General features: G+C 48.8%; 1 protein-coding gene across 1 annotated transcript in view; it reads left to right on the forward strand.

Moving 5' to 3' along the window:
* Positions 1 to 19,002: 19,002 nt before the first annotated feature.
* LOC143765453 (inactive phospholipase C-like protein 2) overlaps positions 19,003 to 21,414 on the forward strand; it is a 129,785-nt gene continuing 127,373 nt past the window's right edge. The window contains exon 1 of the mRNA XM_077252131.1: positions 19,003 to 20,385. Within this exon, the coding sequence (XP_077108246.1) occupies positions 20,146 to 20,385 (240 nt within the window). The 5' untranslated portion in view covers positions 19,003 to 20,145. The remainder of the gene's footprint in view (positions 20,386 to 21,414) is intronic.

Genomic DNA, 21,414 nt, shown 5'->3' on the forward strand with positions numbered 1-21,414 from the left:
TCCTCTGCTGTGTGAGGTCCACGCGGAGCGCACAGTGTGCCGCTGGGTGAACCCCGGATCCAATCTTATGGGGTTCCCCGGGGTGAAGACCCAGGAGGGAGAGATGGTGCAGGCCCTAAGCTGGGAAGAATATCAGGTCCAACTAGAGCAGCAGTGGAAGGAGAAGGAAATGGAGTACCAGGCCGGGCTGGAGGCCTACCATCGGAAAGACTTGGCGGTCAAAGACCGGGCCCGCAAAGACCCCACCGCTCACCAGGCCCTGCGCAGGCAGGGCATCATCACCACCTTCAGGCTCCGTGGAGGCTGGGGCTTCATCAAGGAGCCGGGTCTGTATGCGGAGGTGTTTGTGAACCGGAGGGATGTTGAGTCGCACCTCAGGGAGGGCCACCCAGGCCGGGATCTCTATCCGGGGGATGAAGTCTCATACACCAGGCACTTTGGGGAAAAAGGGTGGTTTGCCCTGAATGTCCGCAAGGGGCCAAACCCTGCGATACCTCCGATTAGGGTGCCAGTGAAGCTAACCCCTGTAGCAAAGGTGTCCCCTTGCGGTCAGCCCGTGGTCGTCGCCAGGACCACCGAAGACACCCCCACGTGCACTATGGTCAAGACCACGACATGCAGCATTGTCACCTCCACCACCCTCGTGGCCAAGGAGGCACCTCTCCCGGTGGGTGGTGCTCGTGCTGCTGCAGAGCTGAAGACTGTGGGTACACAGACCCCCAGATGGGACGACAGACCCCCTTATGCAGTACCGGGCGGCTCGCAATACAATATTAGTAATAATGTCTTGACAGAAGGAAATGATGATGATGTTTATATGAAGAAGTTATGTGTATTTAACGAGTTAATTGTGAAAAATGTTTAATAATGTTGATAGAAACATGGGGACAGGCAGTGAACCCGTACGGGGTTAGTTAGTGAGTCCTCTTAGGAGCCGTATAGAGATGGCTCATTGATCCAAAACTGAAAGTAATGTTATGTTCTATACTGTGTATAGTAGTTGAAAAGGCAGTAGGCCCGGGCTGAACGGGGCGGTCCTGTAACAGAAAGGAGAGGCAGAAGGTCTGGTGCCGTTAGGACAGGCGGTCCTGCAGATTTAAAGAAGGAGAGTGAAAAAGTTAAATTGCCTTATGATGTTATTATAAGAAGGTCTTTAGTGGATTCAGAGTGTACGTCCTTAAAGGCAATGTTAAATTATTGTTCGAGCATTTGTACTAAGTAGAATACCTGGTTGGGTAAGAAAAGTTACTTATAGCATGTTGCTATGATATCTAACCATGTTTGTAACGTTCAAGTGTCCTCACCTCCCATAAAGGGAAGCTCTGTTTAAATATGCTTATTGTTATTGCACTCAACAAATTGTATGTCTTTTTGCTAACCTGTATTGTTGTTTTCTTCCCAGTCCCGGAGTACTGGATTTAACCGGGGGGGAGTGCAGCGCCCCAGGGTCCTGGTCGTTGCAGTACTGTGGCTCCGCCACTAAGGGGAGCTATAGTACGTCTGATGGCACTGAAGGAGTTCATCTGGACAGGTATCACAGACACCAATACATTTCACAGCCGGGCCACCAGGGGGAGCTAAGGGTTCTATTCATTAGGCCACTCCCCACCATTGTGGGTAAACTGGGGGTCAGGCAGGAAGTTAGATCAGAAAGCTGACTGGGTTGGAACCAGGCAACACCTTGTAGCAGAGGGTGTTGTGGGAGAAGATTCGGTAGGGTCCCTGTCAGGGGTGGGATCCTGACAGAGGCTTGGCAACTTGAGCGAACGTAACGGGACCGTGCCTGCTCAGTATAGCGGCGGTACCCAAGGAGGGATTGGAAGCGAGATAGATTGTGCTGAGTGAGAAACGAGATCAAAGCAAGAAGGAGAATACCAGTAGGAGTCGTGCTGTAAGACCGAGGCAACATTCTACTGAGGCGCACAACCGGAGGCCGGAACGCCGAGGGAGTATTACAATATTCAGCTTCAAGCAATACTCTAAACCAACGGCAGGACAGTCAGTCTAAGGCGGGCTGTCTCACCTAAATCACCTATGCAGTCTTGGGGGGCAACTTGTGGAGAGGGGCGACTCTAGGGTCCCGGAAGAGCTCCGAGCCTACCCGTCAGGGCCGGACTGGCCATAGGGCACTTCTGGCAAATGCCAGAACGGCCGGTCCCTCTAATGGGCCGCTCGATCACCTCCACTCCCTCTTCAGCAGCATGTCTGGCAGGCGCAGCATTAGCTTGCCTGCACACGCAATCACGGCGCTGCACTGATGAAACCAGCAGGACCAGGAAAGAGGCGGCACTGTGCTGTTCTGTGCCGCCCCTTGGCTCTGCTGATTTCAATTCTGCAGCGCGATCATTCACACAAGCAGGGGGCGCTGTGCAGGTCTGCCCCGTGCAGAACTTTTAGGCCTCCCAGCACTGTACTGTACCATCAAGTTGTACAAGTGCCGGCCCGGCCATCCCAGCATTGCAGAGTCACACCGCATGATGTGAGGGTGGACGTCACCTGAGAGCCGGCTGGGCTGAGAGGAGCTTCAGTGATGAGGTCAGCAGAGCAGGGGGCCGGGGCAGGAGGTCTCTGACAGAGTCGGATCTTGTCTGGCCGTGGTGTCTGCAGTCGAGCTGAGGCCGGAGAGATGATCTATTGTCCAGCTTGAAGCTTCACACAGATGGGGTCGCGCTGTCAGTGGGGTCATCAGCTCCAGTGTGGCCTGATCTGTGTGCAGGAACAAGCTGCAGCAATAACTCCCAGCAGACAGCTGTATACAGGATCATAGGCCGATCACTCCTGAGCCTGGCTGCAGGACATCATACACTGTGTGTGTGTGTATATATGTATATGTGTATATATATATATATATATATATATATATATATATATATATATATATATATATATATATATATATATTTAGCCACTGTATATTATATCATATATGTCCTGTGGCCCGGTCCAGGAGCAATCGGTCAATGCGTATATCATAATATACAATACACAGTGCACATAGTACACATAGTGTACAGGAGAATATGTCACTCATATCCTATACTATGTGCACAGACATCTGATCTTATATGTGATGATATAAGATCTGATGTCTGTACTCATAGTGTAATATACAACATGACATATAATCCTGTATATAGCATCTGATGTCTGGACACATAGCATAGGATATATCAGGGATATGATATAAGTGGTGCACAGATATCAGAAGTTATATACAGGGAACTATGTGACTGGTGTAACGTCTTATGTCTGTAGCCACAGTTTACAGCAGCACAGCTACCAGGGTGCAGAATGGACGGTTACTCTGGGCCTCAGGGGGCGCACCCAAAGCTGCACTACCCTTAATTAATCAGCATGTATAATGTGCATATACAGTTGAGCCCTGCAGTAGATCTCCCTGCACTACCGCTCTCTGTTCTGTAGACCGCAGATCACTTTATGCCTCAGGTCTACAGAACCACCGAGGCGCCGACGCACGCTGGGGACGTCAGAGTCCTGGCGCATGCTACACTGCGTTGCCTTGCCACTGGACTTGTCAGGATCCTGGGTTAGATGAGTATATGATTTTTTTTAAATTAAAACTTGTGATGTGATGTGGGGGCATCATAAACAATGGGAGACCCTTCTACGTAGTGTGTGGGACTCTGAAACTTTGTGAGGGGGCCCTCATACAATTCAGGGACTAATTCAGCATCTGTTATACAGCTTGTGGACTAATGCAAGGGTCACTATACAGCTTGAGGACTAATGCAGGGGCCATTATGCAGCTTGGGGACTAATGCGGGGGCCATTATACAGCTTGGGGACTAATGCAGGGGACATTTTACAGCTTGGGGACTAATACAGGGACCATTATACAGTTTGGGAGCTAATGTGGAGGACCATTATAGTGTACAGTTTGTGAGCTAATGTGCGGGGGCCATTATGCAGTTTGGGGACTAATGCGGGGGCCATTATACAGCTTGGGGACTAATACAGGGACCATTATACAGTTTGGGAGCTATTGTGGAGGAGCATTATAGTGTACAGTTTGGGAGCTGATGTGCAGGGGCCATTATGCAGTTTGGTGACTAATTTGGAGGCCATAATACAGTCTGAGGGCTACTGTGGTAGTCAGTGTTTTGGGGGAGCAGTGGGGACATCATACTCTGTATAGCGGAGCTGTGGGCCCAATATACTGTGTAAAGGGGAGCTGTGGGCCCACCATACTGTGCATTGAGAAGCTGTGGGCCCACCATACTGTGTATTGGGGAGCTGTGGGCCCACCACACTATGTATAGTGGAGTTTAAGGCCCATAATGTTGTGTAGAGGGCAGTTGTGGGAACATCATATTGTGTATAGAGTAACTGTGGGTGTATTATACTGTATATAGGGGAGCTGTTTGCCCATCATAATGTATATAAAGGAGTTGTACACTGGGGACTCAGGGGACTTTAGATGCTAACTGGGCACTTAAGAAGCATCATTGTTATAGGGGCACTCAGAGTATTATGGCAGTCATGTGCACAAGGGGCATTATTACTTTCTAGGGGAAAAATCTGGATACTGTTTTCAAGTGCATTTGCACGGTGCATTAATATTTTCTAGTGGGGGCAATTTTACAGTATAGAGGGCACAAAGGCATTATTACTATTTAAAGGGCACAGTGGTGGCATTATTATGTAGGGCAGTAAAAGGAGTGCTGTTTTTGTACCACACAGCAGGTGCAGTAATAGGGACACATACGGCCCCAGCGGCTCAGTATTGGGGTATCAGGTGCAGTAATAGGGACACATACGGCAGCAGCGGCTCAGTATTGGGGTATCAGGGGCAGTAATAGGGACACATATGGCAGCAGGGGCTCAGTATTGGGGTATCAGGTGTAGTGATAGGGACACATATGGCAGCAGAGGCTCAGTATTGGGGTATCAGGTGTAGTAATAGGGACACATACGGCAGCAGCGGCTCAGTATTGGGGTATCAGCTGCAGTAATAGGGACACATATGGCAGCAGTGGTCAGTATTGGGGTATCAGGTGCAGTAATAGGGACACATATGGCAGCAGCGGCTCAGTATTGGGGTATCAGCAGGATGAGGAGTTTGTGCAGGTTGGGAATAGATGGTGATGGGGCTGGAATATGAGAAGTGAAATTTGTCTGTGTTGTATTCTCTGCAGACAAGTTGTGGCTGGAGAAGTTGTGTCGGTCTGGGCCAGATGAAAAAGATGGGAAAAGTGAACGAGTCAATCAGAAAGAAAGTAATCAGTAAGTCATTATCTGTAACTGTGCTGTGATCTCTTATATGTTATGCAGAGCTGATATCTACTGCTATATGGTAACGATATGGCGTTAATACAGATCTTGGCCTTTGTAGAAATTTTTGGTGGCTCAGTGGTTAGAACTGTTGCTTTGCAGCGCTGGGGTCGTGAGTTCAAATCCCACCAATGACAACATCTGCAAGGAGTTTGTATGTTCTCCCCGTGTTTGTGTGGGTTTTCTCCAGTTCTCTGGTTTCCTCCCACATTCCAAAGACTCATAGGGAATGTAGATTGTGAGCCCCAATGGGGACAGTGATGATAACGTCTGTAAAGACCTGTGGTGCTATATCAGTGAGTAAAATAAATACATAAATATTAGCTAATTGGTATCTGACCCTTTGCATCACTGTCCATCAGCTACTGTGTATGAAGAGGCCGCAGCACCATGTAGAGCACAGCATCATCTTCATTATCTATGAGACCCCACTCTGTGTGTAAAATAGCAGTTTTGCCCACTCCTGCACCTAAGAGCAATAAATAGGACTGAGCTGTAATGCTGGATACAGCTGTGACTATATGTTATATAGTCGTATTACACTCCCCTCACTTCTTGTGACCTACAGGTGCAGAAAGATATTACATATTCACCATGTGACAAGTGGGCCTGTGTAACTTCAAATGCCAGGGCTGAATTTTAGTCCCAGTCCGGCCCTGCTACCCGTCATACGGGTGCCGTCCTAACCGTAACATCAGGGAGGGACGGAGGATTAGCAGAACATCATCTAATCGAGTTGTGAGGGAACTTAAGAAACAGACACAACAGTTGTGGGGACTTTCCGTAAGCACAGCAGGGGAGGACCACAACACATAGCGCTAGCAGGAAGGCACAGATTTCCACCTGTTAAGAGAACTCTGGAGGTGCCATTGGACCGGCCGGACTTGCGCAGCCTGGTTATCCGGATTCCGGACTGAGGACCCAGAGATCTTCAGTAAAGAGGTAAAGAGACTGCAACCTGGTGTCCTCATTATTTACTGCACCGCACCACTACAGCATCACCACCACCATCATCTATCCACATCTATTACTGTACGCCCCTCAGCAGGGTCACGGACCGGGTCTAGCCACCGTGACAACCCCAGAGCAGAGACTCGGAGGCCCGGTACCGGGTACCCCTCGGCCCTGCGGCAGTGGGGGCGCTACAGAAGCAAAAAGCAAAACATTGATCATTTCACACAAAACTATAAAAATGGGCCAGACAAAAGTATTGGCACCCTCAGCCTAATACTTGGTTGCACAACCTTTAGCCAAAATAACTGTGACCAACCGCTTCCGGTAACCATTAATGAGTTTCTTACAATGCTCTGCTGGAATTTTAGACCATTCTTCTTTGGCAAACTGCTCCAGGTCCCTGATATTTGAAGAGTTCCTTCTTCAAACTGCCATTTTTAGATCTCTCCACAGGTGTTCTATGGGATTCAGGTCTGGACTCATTGCTGGCCACCTTAGAAGTCTCCAGTGCTTTCTCTCAAACCATTTTCTAGTGCTTTTTGAAGTTTGTTTTGGGTCATTGTCCTGCTGGAAGACCCATTACTTCTGAAGGAGACGCAGCTTTCTCACACTGGGCCCTACATTATGCTGCAAAATTTGTTGGTAGTCTTCAGACTAAATAATGCCATGCACACGGTCAAGCAGTCCAGTGCCAGAGGTAGCAAAGTAACCCCAAAACATCAGGGAACCTCCGCCATGTTTGATTGTAGGGACCGTGTTCTTTTCTTTGAATGCCTCTTTTTTTCTCCTGTAAACTCTATGTTGATGCCTTTGCCCAAAAAGCTCTACTTTTGTCTCATCTGACCAGAGAACATTGTTCCAAAACGTTTTAGGCTTTTTCAGGTAAGTTTTGGCAAACTCCAGCCTGGCTTTTTTATGTCTCGGGGTAAGAAGTGGGGTCTTCCTGGGTCTCCTACCATACAGTCCCTTTTCATTCAGACACCGACGGATAGTACGGGTTGCCACTGTTGTACCCTTGGACTGCAGGGCAGCTTGAACTTGTTTGGATGTTAGTCGAGGTTCTTCATCCAACATCCGCACAATCTTGCGTTGAAATCTCTAATCAATTTTTCTTTTCCGTCCACATCTAGGGAGGTTAGCCACAGTGCCATGGGCTTTAAACTTCTTGATGACACTGCGCACGGTAGACACAGGAACATTCAGGTCTTTGGAGATGGACTTGTAGCCTTGAGATTGCTCATGCCTCCTCACAATTTGGTTTCTCAAGTCCTCAGACAGATCTTTGGTCTTCTTTATTTTCTCCATGCTCAATGTGGTACACACAAGGACACAGGACAGAGATTGAGTCAACTTTAATCCATGTCAACTGGCTGCAAGTGTGATTTAGTTATTGTCAACACCTGTTAGGTGCCACAAGTAAGTTACAGGTGCTGTTAATTACACAAATTAGAGAAGCATCACATGATTGATACTTTTGTCCACTCCCTTTTTTATGTTTGGTGTGGAATTATATCCAATTTGGCTTTAGGACAATTCTTTTTGTGTTTTTTCATTTAAGACAAATTAAATGAAGATAATAGTAACAAAGAATTTGTGTTTGCAATCATTTTTAGGAAGAAACTGAGTATTATCTGACAGAATTGCAGGGGTGTGAATACTTTTGGCCATGACTGTATGCGTCAGAAACGCTGCGGACACAACTGCAAATGTGAAACCAGCCTAAGTGGGACAAATCCAACCTAGTCCTTATGCATCAAGGCTCCCAACTCAGGACTGAGGCGAAGTGCTACGATTTTACCAATATCTTGAAATAAATTTTAATTATGTAAATAGAGTTATAATTACACACACTTAGGTGGTCCATGATCGGTTTAGGGATCATGGAAATGGTGTTCTGACAAGGCTGTGGGGTCAGATTGGCTGCAATCATGCAGGGCATTTAAGTAGTTCACAAGATAGGAACTAAGTATAGAAGTATATTTTTTGTAGTAAATGACTGAGAACCCATATGGACCTGGTCACTTGTTTGTAAGATTGACATACTGCCCACGTTCCCCCTTGAAGATGCGCGTATTGCTGTAATGTGTATTGTGGCATGCGTTATTAGTGAAGCCACGTGACGTGGGGAGTCCCTGACCTGAGTGGAGACTGAAGCAGTGGATAGAGAATTCCGGAGTAGAGAAATGAAAAGTGACAGAAAGAAAGAGTGGTGCACCAGAGATGGGTTCTCAGACAGGACGCCTAGTAGTACAGTCCCGAGTTTGCCAGACAGTGAGGTAAAGAGCCAGGATGGAACAACATGAGATGAAGAGAGTGCCCTGGGGGTAGTTCCAAGGCGTCAGCAAGCAGTTAAATAACGGCCATAATGGCAAACTATCTCCTCTAAAGGGAAAAGAGGACACGGAACCCCAGGTGGAGAACAGGACTGTCACATACTGGACTGTAGTACTGTTCTGGGTTGTGATGAAAGTAGAGGAATTTGGGGGGGGGGGGGGCAGAAACATGCAAGCTTGGATAGGTAGAGATACTATCACAGGTTTATTGCAACAGAGAGGAGCCAGAAGACCGCAGCACCTGATTTTTCCTACTGTTGCACTGTTTAGAAGCACTTCACCTTCATATTAAACAGTGCAGGTTTCTTTTAGTGGTGAAAGGGTTAATCTGCTCAGTTGCGAGCTCTTGTAAGCTTTCCTGGATTAAGGCTCTCAGCTGTGCACTGTTGGCCACTCCCATCTCTTATATAGTCTGGGCCCTGGCAAGCACCCATTGTCAGAGTTGCTTCATGCTGCATGGTTAGGAGATGGTGGTTTATTTTTGTTTGAGAAGGCGATGTATTTATCTGAAACTGTTGCTAGGTTTTGGTTGTGTGCTAATCATCCTTCTTCTCCTACTTTGGTTTTACCCCATCCTTCACTCCCCGGGGTTTGCCTCTGTTGTTTGTGTGTGTATATTTGTATGATTGGTATTTTACTTTATCCCTGTTTATAGTACCTTGTTAGTCTGGTTGGTATATTATGGTACACTACTACTCCCCTCTCCCCTGAGTGGGGGAAGGGTACATACTGAGGGCGGATTCAGGAGCTATGGCAACTTACAGGCCCCGGCATCTTCACCATTAGATGCCATCCAGGGAAGAGGGTGAGCTAGAGCGCCCCAGTGATAGGGACAGGGAAGGAACCCCTGATCCTGAGACAACCGACAACAGAATCGTGACAGATAGGACGTGTGTAGATTCTCCACGTTTTAAATGCACATTTGTTAAGTTATGCACCAGCTATCTATTGTTCCCAGCAAATTGCTGTTCAGGAAAAGACTGTTTATTGTTCACGGGTGATCTCCCTCATTGAACTCTACAATATCTGGTCCTGGCCAACCAAAGTCATTGGTAGCATGCACCCCGCAAGAGCCCCCATAGATGAAGTCCTCACACCCAGCCAGGACCCCCATCTTCATGTAGCATGCCAGGGCGTGGAACATGAGTACCTAGCCCATGGCTACCGTCCCACACCATGTTACATGTTCACCTTAAGTTGTAGTGTGACTGTGTCCACCACTTTTGACAATTTGGATTTGCCTAAATAATTGAACAAAGATTAGTCTAAGGAAGGCAAGGGGACAAAAATGTGTCAGTGGGCTTCTATTGTAGCCTGGTTCGGAGGGGTTGATTTTGAGTATAGCGTGGCTAAATGGTCTCTGAATTCCAGGACAATATTTGCAGATTAGCTGACCCCACTACAGCTGTGCAATTGAACAGGTGGACGAGGTAGAGGGAAACATTTCTGGTGATGAGCTAGATAATTTTCTCTATTAAGTGTATAGAAGTGCTGTGGTGATCAGTAGAGCATGCTGCTTTTTCAAACTAATATAAGGCTAGGGTTATCCATGCATGTGGTAGATGGCAGGATGCTGAAGAAGAGGTGGAACATTTCAACTGGCCTCAAATTAGCTTACTTTTTCTTATTTTTTTTCTGTTGGACCAACCATTCTTTTTTTTGTGCAGCTTCCCGAATGCAGCAGCATATCAGAACTGCTTTATGTGCTTCCAAGATGGAAACAGCAATTGGCTGGTTAGAGGAAAAATATTTTTTTAATCGGGCATCTAGGAGCTAGAACAATTCCGGATAGGAAAGCACAGAGTTGTTGAAGATTCGGTAGAAAGTTTTAGGGTATGTGTCCACGTTCAGGATTGCATCAGGATTTGGTCAGGATTTTACGTCAGTATTTGTAAGCCAAATCCAGGAGTGGGTGATAAATGCAGAAGTGGTGACGTCTTTCTATTATAGCAAACAAAGAGAAACAGACTAGGTCTATACAATGAAGGATCACCACACTAGACTATGGCTATAATAATAAAGACACAATTTTATTCAGATAACAATGTATACAGCAAACCACATACAGTTTTAAAAACAGTTAAAAAGGCAATGCCATGCAACACAAACCCACAATATGGTTAGTAGCCCACTTTTAATCAATAGAACAATATAGTGATCATTTTAATTTAGCATTAACTGCATAGACAACATATCCTTATGCCAAAAAATAGCCAAATATAGTGCAAATAAAGTGCCTAATATAGACACCCCACCTCACACATCAATATAACCTAGCCACCAATACAGGCAGATAATAACCTGGCTCGGACAAAGAATAACAATATATATAATACAGAGGCCACACAGGGCTACTCAGGTCAATGGTAAATTGAGCAGTTTAAACATGACTATACAAAATGATATAGAGCCCCGCGGTCAGCAGATAGCATGACCAAACAATGGTACAATGATGTATAATTACCAAATAGCCCAGCAACCCCTAATACGCAGTAACATCCTGCAGCTGGACTGGCTCTAAGTGTGGGCTACACAGCTACCCAACGCGTGTCGCCACCTGCTGGTGGCTTCGTCAGGGGTAATGTGTATGTACACAATTTGCTGTTTAAATATAAGGAGCATAAGCATTTTTACCTGAATCAGCTGTGTCGCTGAAACATTCCGCCGCATGGAGCTTCAGGCGGCAGCCATTATGCAGGAGCGCATGCTCCGGCGTGTCATGGGCGTCGGCATAGTCAGGCAGAGTTGCCAAGGATACAGGACGCTACAAATCAGAGCGCCTGCTCTGAAGTGCTTGTAGGCGTCAATACAATTAGGCAGGGTTGCCAAGGATACACAGCGCTGCAAACAAAAGCGCACGCTACGGTACATTGTGGGCGTCAGCATTCTCGAGCAAAGTTGTCAAGGATACATGACGCTACTTATCCGGCGCACGCGTACAAACAAGGTAGACAATCCTGTCTCCCTGCTACTATGATTTAAGGAACTTCCCCGAAACCCCAAGTATGTAAGCGAAATATATAGAGATATCGATACCTTGGCAACTAAAAGAGGTAAACATCAGAAGCACGTATAAGGTGCCCCAATCCACCATTGGTAGTAGAGCATGATACTTCAAATTGTTACAGAACACTGCAAATCACAGCGCCTGCTCCGACATGTTTGTGGGCGTCAATATAATAAAGCAGGGTTGCCCAGGATACATAACGCTACACACAAGAGCGCACGCTGAGGCATGTAATGGGCACCGTCCTTCTCGGACAGAGTTACCAAGGATATATGATGCTACTTATACGGCGCATGCGTACAGACAGGGTAGGCAATCCTGTCTCCCTTCTGTTGTAATTTGAGGGGCTTGGCCCCAAATTTCTAAGTATGCAAGCGATCTGTACAGAGTTGTTCTGGCAACTGAATAAGGTATAAACCATGGGCACGTGTACAGTGCCCCAGAAAGTCATCAGTAGCAAAACATGGTTTTTTGAGTTATTGGCCCCTCACCTAGAAAGGCACACAACAAGACGGTGCCCAACTAGGCGAATGAGCCTAGACAGCGTGAACGGTACAATGAATTATTAAACCCACGTTACCCAGAGTGTCGCTACAATACAAGCGAAAGGGCCAATGTTGGCCTCTAGAAGATACAAGCTATACCTAGGTACAGAAACCCCTATATGGGACGATGATAGTATGACCCTGCTACCATTAAAAGGATATGTTGTCCATGTAGGTGAAAACATTATTTTATATACCCAGAATTAGAATATTACATAAAGTACATTATTATATCAAATATAACCAAAGGTCCAAATGTTACATAAACTGGGTAAAGATATGTTCCGAAAGAGACAGTGCTGCCGGACAAAAATCACAATGGCCAGTAGATAACAACTAGAGGATGGAGTAGTCTATTTATAAAAGCCAGTAAAAAGAAGATCCTCGTTCAGGCCAGACGGGGTAAGACAGTTCAGATTATAAATCCATCTGGACTCTCTTCTCAGAAGCTCCGAAGATATGTCCCCACCCCTAATATTGGACTGGACTTCCTCAAGTCCCAATATCCTGGTGCCCCTCCACTTGGAGTTGTGTTCGGCCAGGTAATGTGAGGCCACCGAGGAAATATTCTTTCCCTTCGTCTTGTCTTTGTTAGCAGTTGTAATATTTGAAAAGTGTTGCTGGATGCGTTTTCTTAATTCCTGGGTTGTTTGGCCCACGTAGATTTTCAAACAAGGGCAAATTAAGGCATATATCAAATTGCGTGATTTGCAATTGAAATAAGACTTGGTAGGAATCTGTAAAGATAAAGAGGACAGAATAGATGCATCACCAAGAACAAATGGACAAATATTACAGGTCCCACATGGGAATGTGCCAATGAGTCTAGATCCCCTGTTGAGTTTTCTAGTAGGGCGCTGGAAGTGACTATGACTCAAGCGGTCTCTGAGATTCCTAGCCCTTCTAGCTATCAAACTCGGCTGGGTGGCAATGTGGGGATTAAGCCTGGATTCGCTTAATAAAATGCCCCAATATTTAGATAAGATCTGTCTCACATCTTGCCACTGGTTGTTGTAAGTAGTGATGATGCCGAGAGGCTTTTCAGTGGCTTTGAACCTAGACTGTAACAGGCCCATCCTACTGCTATCTCTAGCTGCCCCAAAGGCACGTGATATTACCTTGTGTGGGTATCCTCTCTCACGAAATCGCGAGGTAAGATCCCGAGAATGCTCCAGAAAGTCCCCCTGTCGGGAGCAGTTCCTTCTCACTCTATAAAATTGGCCTTTGGGGATTCCTCTCTTTAGATGGTAAGGATGGAAGCTGGTGAAATGTAGCAGGCTGTTAGACGCCGTGGGTTTCCTGTAGAGCGTAGTTGTAATCCGGTTGCCGCTTATACACAGTTCCAGATCCAAAAATTCAATCTTTGATTGTGAGAATTGCGAGGTCAATCTGATGTTCCATGGATTGTCATTTAGTGCCTTAACAAACCCTTGACATTCCTCCAGGGTGCCTGTCCAGAGAAATACAACATCATCAATGTAGCGTTGCCATTTGATTACATGTTTCAAGTAGCCCTCTAGACAGTACACCCTGGTGACCTCCCACCACCCCAAAAACAGGTTGGCATACGCAGGGGCACACCTAGCCCCCATAGCCGTGCCCCTCACCTGCCTGTAAAAGACACGATCGAAGATAAAGAAGTTCTTATCCAGTATGAACAGTAGTAGGTCCAACAAAAAAGAATCGTGTCCTCTGTCTCCGGTGGTGTTCTGGTCCAAGAAATAGGCTACAGCCTGAGTACCCAATTCGTGACTTATGCATGTGTAGAGTGACTCTACATCCAGAGTCACAAGCCAAGTGTCCGGGGGAACTTCAAAATCTTGGAGCTGTGAGATAAGAAAGGTAGAATCTCTCACATAGGATTTTAGGGTTAACACGAGCGGCTGAAGGAAAAAATCCACATATATACATGGCCGCTCCAATAGCCCCCCTATCCCTGACACAATTGGCCTACCTGGCGGGATATCCAGTGACTTATGCACTTTCGGGAGCATATAAAAAGTAGGGGTCTTTGGATGTAGATTAAACAGAAATTCCCTCTCACGTTTGGTGATGATATTATGTGCGAATGCAGTGTCCAGCAGAAGTTTCAGTTTTCTCTGGAAAACGTCTGTGGGGTCAGAAGGGAGAACCTGGTAACAGTCAGTATTATGTAGTTGACGATTCGCCTCCTGTGTATAGAGGTCCACAGGCCAAATAACCAGGTTACCCCCTTTATCCGCCTCTCGAATTACAAAATCCCTGTTAGACCCAAGCCTAGTTATAATGGACTGTTCCTCCTTCCCCAAGTTTTTACCTCTATTAGGGTCTAATTTAAGTTGATAAACCTCCCTGCAGACAGCGTCAAAAAAATTTTGTACCGCAGGGCAGAGTGAAAAAGGAGGAGTAGCCTGTGACGGAAGTCTCCCAGTGAATTTACGTCTTGGACGACCATCCTCACCTTCATCGAGCAGATCCAACAGATCTCTCAGTGTCGCCCTGTCCGAGGGGGGGAGGTCATCAATGGCAGAAGGTCGATGATACAGAATTTTAAAAGTGAGTTGCCTGCAAAATAAATAAACGTCTTTAATCAGTGTAAATTTATCCAGCCCACTGGTCGGGCAAAAGGATAATCCTTTCTCTAACACTGAAACCTCACGGTCAGAGAGGGCATACTTAGACAGGTTTATTATTTGCAACTTACCCACATGAGGAGCACGGGACGGTATCGTCTCCGATATTACCGTCTCCTGTTCTGCCGTGTCTCCCGTTTGTAACGTGGAGACCACGCTTTGTAATTCAGCATACGCTTCTTTGGGACGTTGTCTCCTCCTCCGACCCCTCCTATGGCGCCTTCGGTGTCGCTCGGTTCCGTTGATAAAAAATCGTCACTAGAGAGTGCTTCATAGGTCGTAGCGTTATTAGCACCCCCTCCGCCCACAGAGGGACTGGGTCTTTTATTTCCCCTGTGGGTCCACCTGAAGGCCCGCTCATTACCAAAATCCAGCTGATCCCTTCTGAACTTCTGTCTCTTTCTTTTCTTGTCTTTCTATTATACTTTTCCTCTAATTGTTCCACTCCTGGTTTTGGCTTACAAATACTGATGGAAAATCCTGACCAAATCCTGATGCAATCCTGAACGTGGACACATACCCTAAGGGTTAAGATGTGATGAGGAACAGATATGATGAGAGAGTGGTCCGACCACGGGGTGGACAGAATGGATACAGAGATATGTTGGGTATAAAGGTTCCATTAACAAGCATGTGGGTTATTCCTGTAAAGAGTGTATGTTGTAATAGAAAGAAGGTATAGTCTCTAGAAGTGGGATGATGCTCTCCCCAAGAGCTAACCCATTGGTGCTGGGAAAGTTGCCTGGGAAAGCCACTTTGTCAAAGTGGTGGTGGTCTGGGTAGGGGGTAACTTATCTTGTTATAGAGGCATTTACAAATATATGGTAAGCCTATGTTCAAAATCTCATAGTAAGTATCTCATCTAGATGTCCGGCACCAGACATGGCCACTTAATAGCTATTCAATGGTTATTTTGCACCCATAAAAATCTTTTGGCCCATTCAAAGCCTCTAATTATATGTATGGAGGCTCCAAAAATTGGTGCCATGTTACAATGTATACCATTTTACAGAGGCATAATCCCTATGAAGCAGTTTTCCGTCCTTTGTGGAGGGACCGTGCTTGCTGATATTTCATGTGCGTGGACCTACAGGGTTTGGTCGCACAGGATATTGTGGATTTTCTGCAGTCCGTGCGGTTACTGCTGTGGAATTGCTGCCGATTTACCACAGATATTCCCCTTTTTGCATTAGAAAGAGTGAAATCTGCAGTAGAAAACTGCATCCCTGATGCCACAACCGTAACACGGTGCGGATTTTCCTTCTGGCTGTAGGGTAGATACACATGTAACGGTAGGATCGCGACTATTGCGCAGGCGTGATGATAGTCGCAGCAGCGGACAAATGGGGAAATGACTGTAAATAGATTAGATGTCAATGCAACTGTGGATAAAACTCCCGGCAATGCCCGGTCTAACGGAAAGAGGCCCGGTCTAACGGAAAGAGGCCCGGTCTAACGGAAAGAGGCCCGGTCTAACGGAAAGAGGCCCGGTCTAACGGAAAGAGGCCCGGTCTAACGGAAAGAGGCCCGGTCTAACGGAAAGAGGCGCCGTCACATGTCCTCTGGTGCTGGATATGGATGACACACTAGAATTATTAACGAACATGGAAGCCAAGGACTGCCACTCAGAGGCGTAACTACAGGAGGTGCAGGGGCCGCAATAGCTCCGGGGCCCTGGAGCCTAGGGGGGCCGAAAGGTCCCTTTAGTCCATATGAAGGGACCATTACTATTAAAGACTTGCAATAATTGGGGCCCATTAGCTTCAAGTTACACCACTGAATGTGGAGAGACACTAGGAAGACGCTCAAGCCCATCATCCGACTGAGCACTAAAGAATGTGGCCAATAAAGGGACAACAACTTTGGGAAAAAGGTGACATTTTCATCATGTATGTCAGGTCTGCACAGCTCCATGTCTGTCCTGCTCTCAGTGTGCGGTATATGGCGGTGCTTACTCAGGTAATTGCCCAGATACCAGGCATACCGTGACAGGGCTGTGGAGGTGGAAGGGTTACTGGCGGCGGTGCCTCTGGAAGGCTGCGGCAGTGCAGGGGTTACTGGTGCGGACCCCTGGTGCAGCACATGTGAGTGAGGAAGTCCCAGCGCTGAGGACGGGGGAGGGGGCGGCTCCACACACACACACGGAGGATGGGGAGACGCTGAGCCGGCTGCATAGCGAGCGCCCCGGGCCATCCTGCCGAGGACACGCCGGGTGGAGCGATGACAGCACAGACCCTCGCCGTGTAGAAGTGCCCGTGTGTCCCGCAGATGACAGCCCGGATCTCCCGCACAGCGGATCCCTGGGAATCCAGAGACATTGCAGCGATGATCTCCACTGATCCAGGGACCTCCCCGCAGAGATCATCATCAGTTATTCTGCACCACAGATCCCGCTAACTCATCGCCACTATAGCCAGATCCCGACTGCAGCACAGATCTCCTCTGCCCCAGGAGCTCCCACAAGGCAGATCTCCGGATCTAAGAGATCCCGCTAATTCATCACTACAGCACAGACCCCCCACCAGCCTGACTGACCCTACAGCACAGACCCCCCACCAGCCTGACTGACCCTACAGCACAGACCCCCCACCAGCCTGACTGACCCTACAGCACAGACCCCCACCAGCCTGAGTGACCCTGCAGCAGACCTCCACCAGCCTGAGTGACCCTACAGCACAGACCCCCACCAGCCTGAGTGACCCTACAGCACAGACCCCACCAGCCTGACTGACCCTACAGTACACACCCCCCCCAGCCTGACTGACCCTACAGCACAGACCCAGCCTGACTGACCCTACAGCACAGACCCGACCCCCAGCCTGACTGACCCTACAGCACAGACCCACCCCCCAGCCTGACTGACCCTACAGCACAGACCCACCTCCCAGCCTGACTGACTCTACAGCACAGACCCACCCCCCCAGCCTGACTGACCCTACAGCACAGACCCACCTCCCAGCCTGACTGACCCTACAGCACAGACCCACCCCCCCAGCCTGACTGACCCTACAGCACAGACCCACCCCCCAGCCTGACTGACCCTACAGCACAGACCCACCTCCCAGCCTGACTGACTCTACAGCACAGACCGACCCCCCCAGCCTGACTGACCCTACAGCACAGACCCACCTCCCAGCCTGACTGACCCTACAGCACAGACCCACCCCCCCAACCTGACTGACCCTACAGCACAGACCCACCCCCCAGCCTGACTGACCCTACAGCACAGACCCACCTCCCAGCCTGACTGACTCTACAGCACAGACCGACCCCCCCAGCCTGACTGACCCTACAGCACAGACCCACCTCCCAGCCTGACTGACCCTACAGCACAGACCCACCCCCCCAACCTGACTGACCCTACAGCACAGACCCACCCCCCAGCCTGACTGACCCTACAGCACAGACCCACCTCCCAGCCTGACTGACTGACCCTACAGCACAGACCCACCTCCCAGCCTGACTGACCCTACAGCACAGACCCACCCCCCCAGCCTGACTGACCCTACAGCACAGACCCCCCCCCCAGCCTGACTGACCCTACAGCACAGACCCACCCCCCAACCTGACTGACCCTACAGCACAGACCCACCCCCCAACCTGACTGACTGACCCTACAGCACAGACCCACCCCCCAGCCTGACTGACCCTACAGCACATACTCCCACCAGCTTGACTGACCCTGCAGCACAGACCCCCCCACCAGTCTGACTGACCCTACATCATAGACCCCCACCAACCTGAGTTACCCTGCACCCCCCTACCAGCCTGAGTGACCCTACAGCACAGACCTCCACCAGCCTGACTGACCCTACTGCACAGACCCCCCACCAGCCTGACTGACCCTACAGCACCCCCCACCAACCTGTGACCCTACAGCACAGAACCCTACCAGCCTGAGTGACTCTATAGCACAGATCCTCACCAGCCCGACTGACCCTGCAGCACCCTCCACCAGCCTGACTGACTCTACTGCACAGACCCCCCACCAGCCTGACTGACCCTACAGCACCCCCCACCAGCCTGACTGACCCTACTGCACAGACCCCCACCAGCCTGACTGACCCTACTGCACAGACCCCCACCAACCTGACTGACCCTACAGCACAGACCCCCACCAGCCTGACTGACCCAGCACCACATCCCCCCACCAGCCTGACTGACCCAGCACCACATCCCCCCACCAGCCTGACTGACCCTTCACCTCATCCCCCCACCAGCCTGACCCAGCACCACATCCCCCCACCAGCCTGACTGACCCTGCAGCACAGACCCCCCACCAGTCAGACTGACCCAGCACCACATGCTGCCACCAGCCTGAATGACCCTCTAGCACAGACCCCCACCAGCCTGACTGACCCTCCACCTCATCCCCCCCAAAAGCCTGACTGACTCTAGAGCACAGACCCCTCACCAGTCCGACTGACCCTGCAGCACATCCCCTTCCCACCAGCCAGACTGACCCTGCAGCACAGATCTCCCCACTAACCTGACGGACACTACAGCACAGATCCCCCTCCATCCTGACTGACCTGCAGCACAGACCCACACAAACATGACTGACCCTGCATCCCATACTCCCCACTAGCCTGACTGATCATGCACAGCAAACCCCCATGAGTGTGACTAACCCTGCAGTAGACACTCCACACCTGCCTGCCTGACCCTGCAGCTCAGATCTCCACCAACCTTCCTAACCCTGCAGCAGAGACTCCCAGCCTGACTGACCTTACAATGCTGACATCTGACTTTCCAGACTTACTCTTGTTGCCCCTCTAACAATCCTGACTGTAGCAAAGATCCCTATTAATTCAATGACCCTGCAGCACAGATCCCTATTAATTCAATGACCCTGCAGCACAGATCCCTATTAATTCAATGACCCTGCAGCACAGATCCCCACTACCCCACTGACCCTGCAGCACAGATCCCCACTACCCCACTGACCCTGCAGCACAGATCCTGTCAACTGCCAAGCTGACTGACCCTGCAGATCGCTAATAATCTGACTGCAGCACAGATCCCCACTAACCCACTTGCCCTGTAGCACCTGCAGCACAGATCCCCATGTTTACAGTGATTCCACAGGATAGAAACCCACCACTTCCCTATTCTTGCTGTGTAGACCCCCACTAAACCACAGGAGATCCTCTGTTCTGTGTTGTCTCAGCACTAGTTCCCTTTCATTGTCACTCGGATCTTCCCTAGTGACAGTAATGCATGGCATGGCTCCAGCTGCCAGTGAACCTCTCAGGTACCTGCGCCGCTCTCAGGATTAGGATGCAGAGAGGGTGAAGATCCCCATCCCTTTCCTCATGTGGGCAGTGTCGGTGTGTTTACACATCTAGCTATTCATTTCCTCAGGACCAGCATGCCAGGCTGAGGCATTGAGTCTTCTCACTATGGCAGATGGACGGGACCCTGCAGCCTGTGCTGCTGCAGCTGCTGCTGTGGTGGGACTTCTAGGGGTGCAGGATGGAGGCACCTTTACCTCAGGCGGGCTACATGTACCTGATCGTGGAAGAGAGGAGCTGGTGCTAAATGGAGGATGCTCTGAGGACAGTCCACAGTCTGGGAGGAGCAGCAGGGACCACTCAGGAGAGCGAGGACCAGGGACTATGCGGACTACTGGAATAATGAAGGTAGGACCACCATGACATCTGTAATGCCGCATTCATCTAATTACCTTGCTTCCAATTCACCATAGTTTTAGGTGATTTGTCCTGCCTCATTTCTAATGATCTGATCCCAATCCTAGCATCAAATGACCTCAATGTTCCTTCCAAAGTCCTGGGTACAATAGTCCTTGAGAAAAGGACACCAAAGGCTGAAATATGGCTCTTGGGTCAATCCTTAATCATCTGCCCCATAACGTTGTGAAATGCTTTGTATTCCTATAGAATAATACATATGTGAATTCTGCGTGTGACACGGTCCCTATATATCTGTTATACACCCCACATCTCCCTATTGCGTGAGATTTCAGGTTGTGGCCACCATCTAGTAAAGATCACAGCAGAGGACACACAACTGCTGACAGCCCGGAATTGTGGTGGAGGTCACTTTGTCTCCCTGGGGAAATGACTTAAAACAGTAGAGGATCAATAACAGGTGAGAGAAGAGCAGCGTAAAGGACAACGCTACTGAAATCCAGGTGGGCATGCTGGCATTCCCCAGTGTTCCTCAACCATTAAGAAGTTAAAACTTATTTTTTCTTTTTTGACTGGTTTTCAAGTAAAGTTTAATCCACTCATGCCGCATGATTAAATCGCCATGTTGTAAATACCACATTGCCCTCTTATATCCAGATGTAGCAGAGCTGGATTTGTCATGGAATTATTCGGTGTTGCGTAGTTAGAACTCACAGGGTTTTGGGCAATGACCATGTTGGCTCTTCCCCATGTGCAGAGGCGCCCCTTCTCTCTAGGACATGAGGCGGGTGTCGTGCTGCCCACTCTTTCCCTGATCTGTGCATACCCACCCTTTGTGTTAGGATGGATGCCGAGACCTCCAAATCCACTCAGATTGTCGGCTGCTTTCACTTTCAAATGGCACAAATCCCCAACTACTTCATGGCAGCGATTACCTCAGCAATCTAATTAATATGTCATTAACGATTCTGCTCTTCGGAGGCGTTCAGACGTCCGTAATGCGTCTCTGCTCGGGAACTG

This window comes from Ranitomeya variabilis, chromosome 4 (assembly GCF_051348905.1).
Source record: "Ranitomeya variabilis isolate aRanVar5 chromosome 4, aRanVar5.hap1, whole genome shotgun sequence".
Taxonomy (NCBI): Eukaryota; Metazoa; Chordata; class Amphibia; order Anura; family Dendrobatidae; genus Ranitomeya; species Ranitomeya variabilis.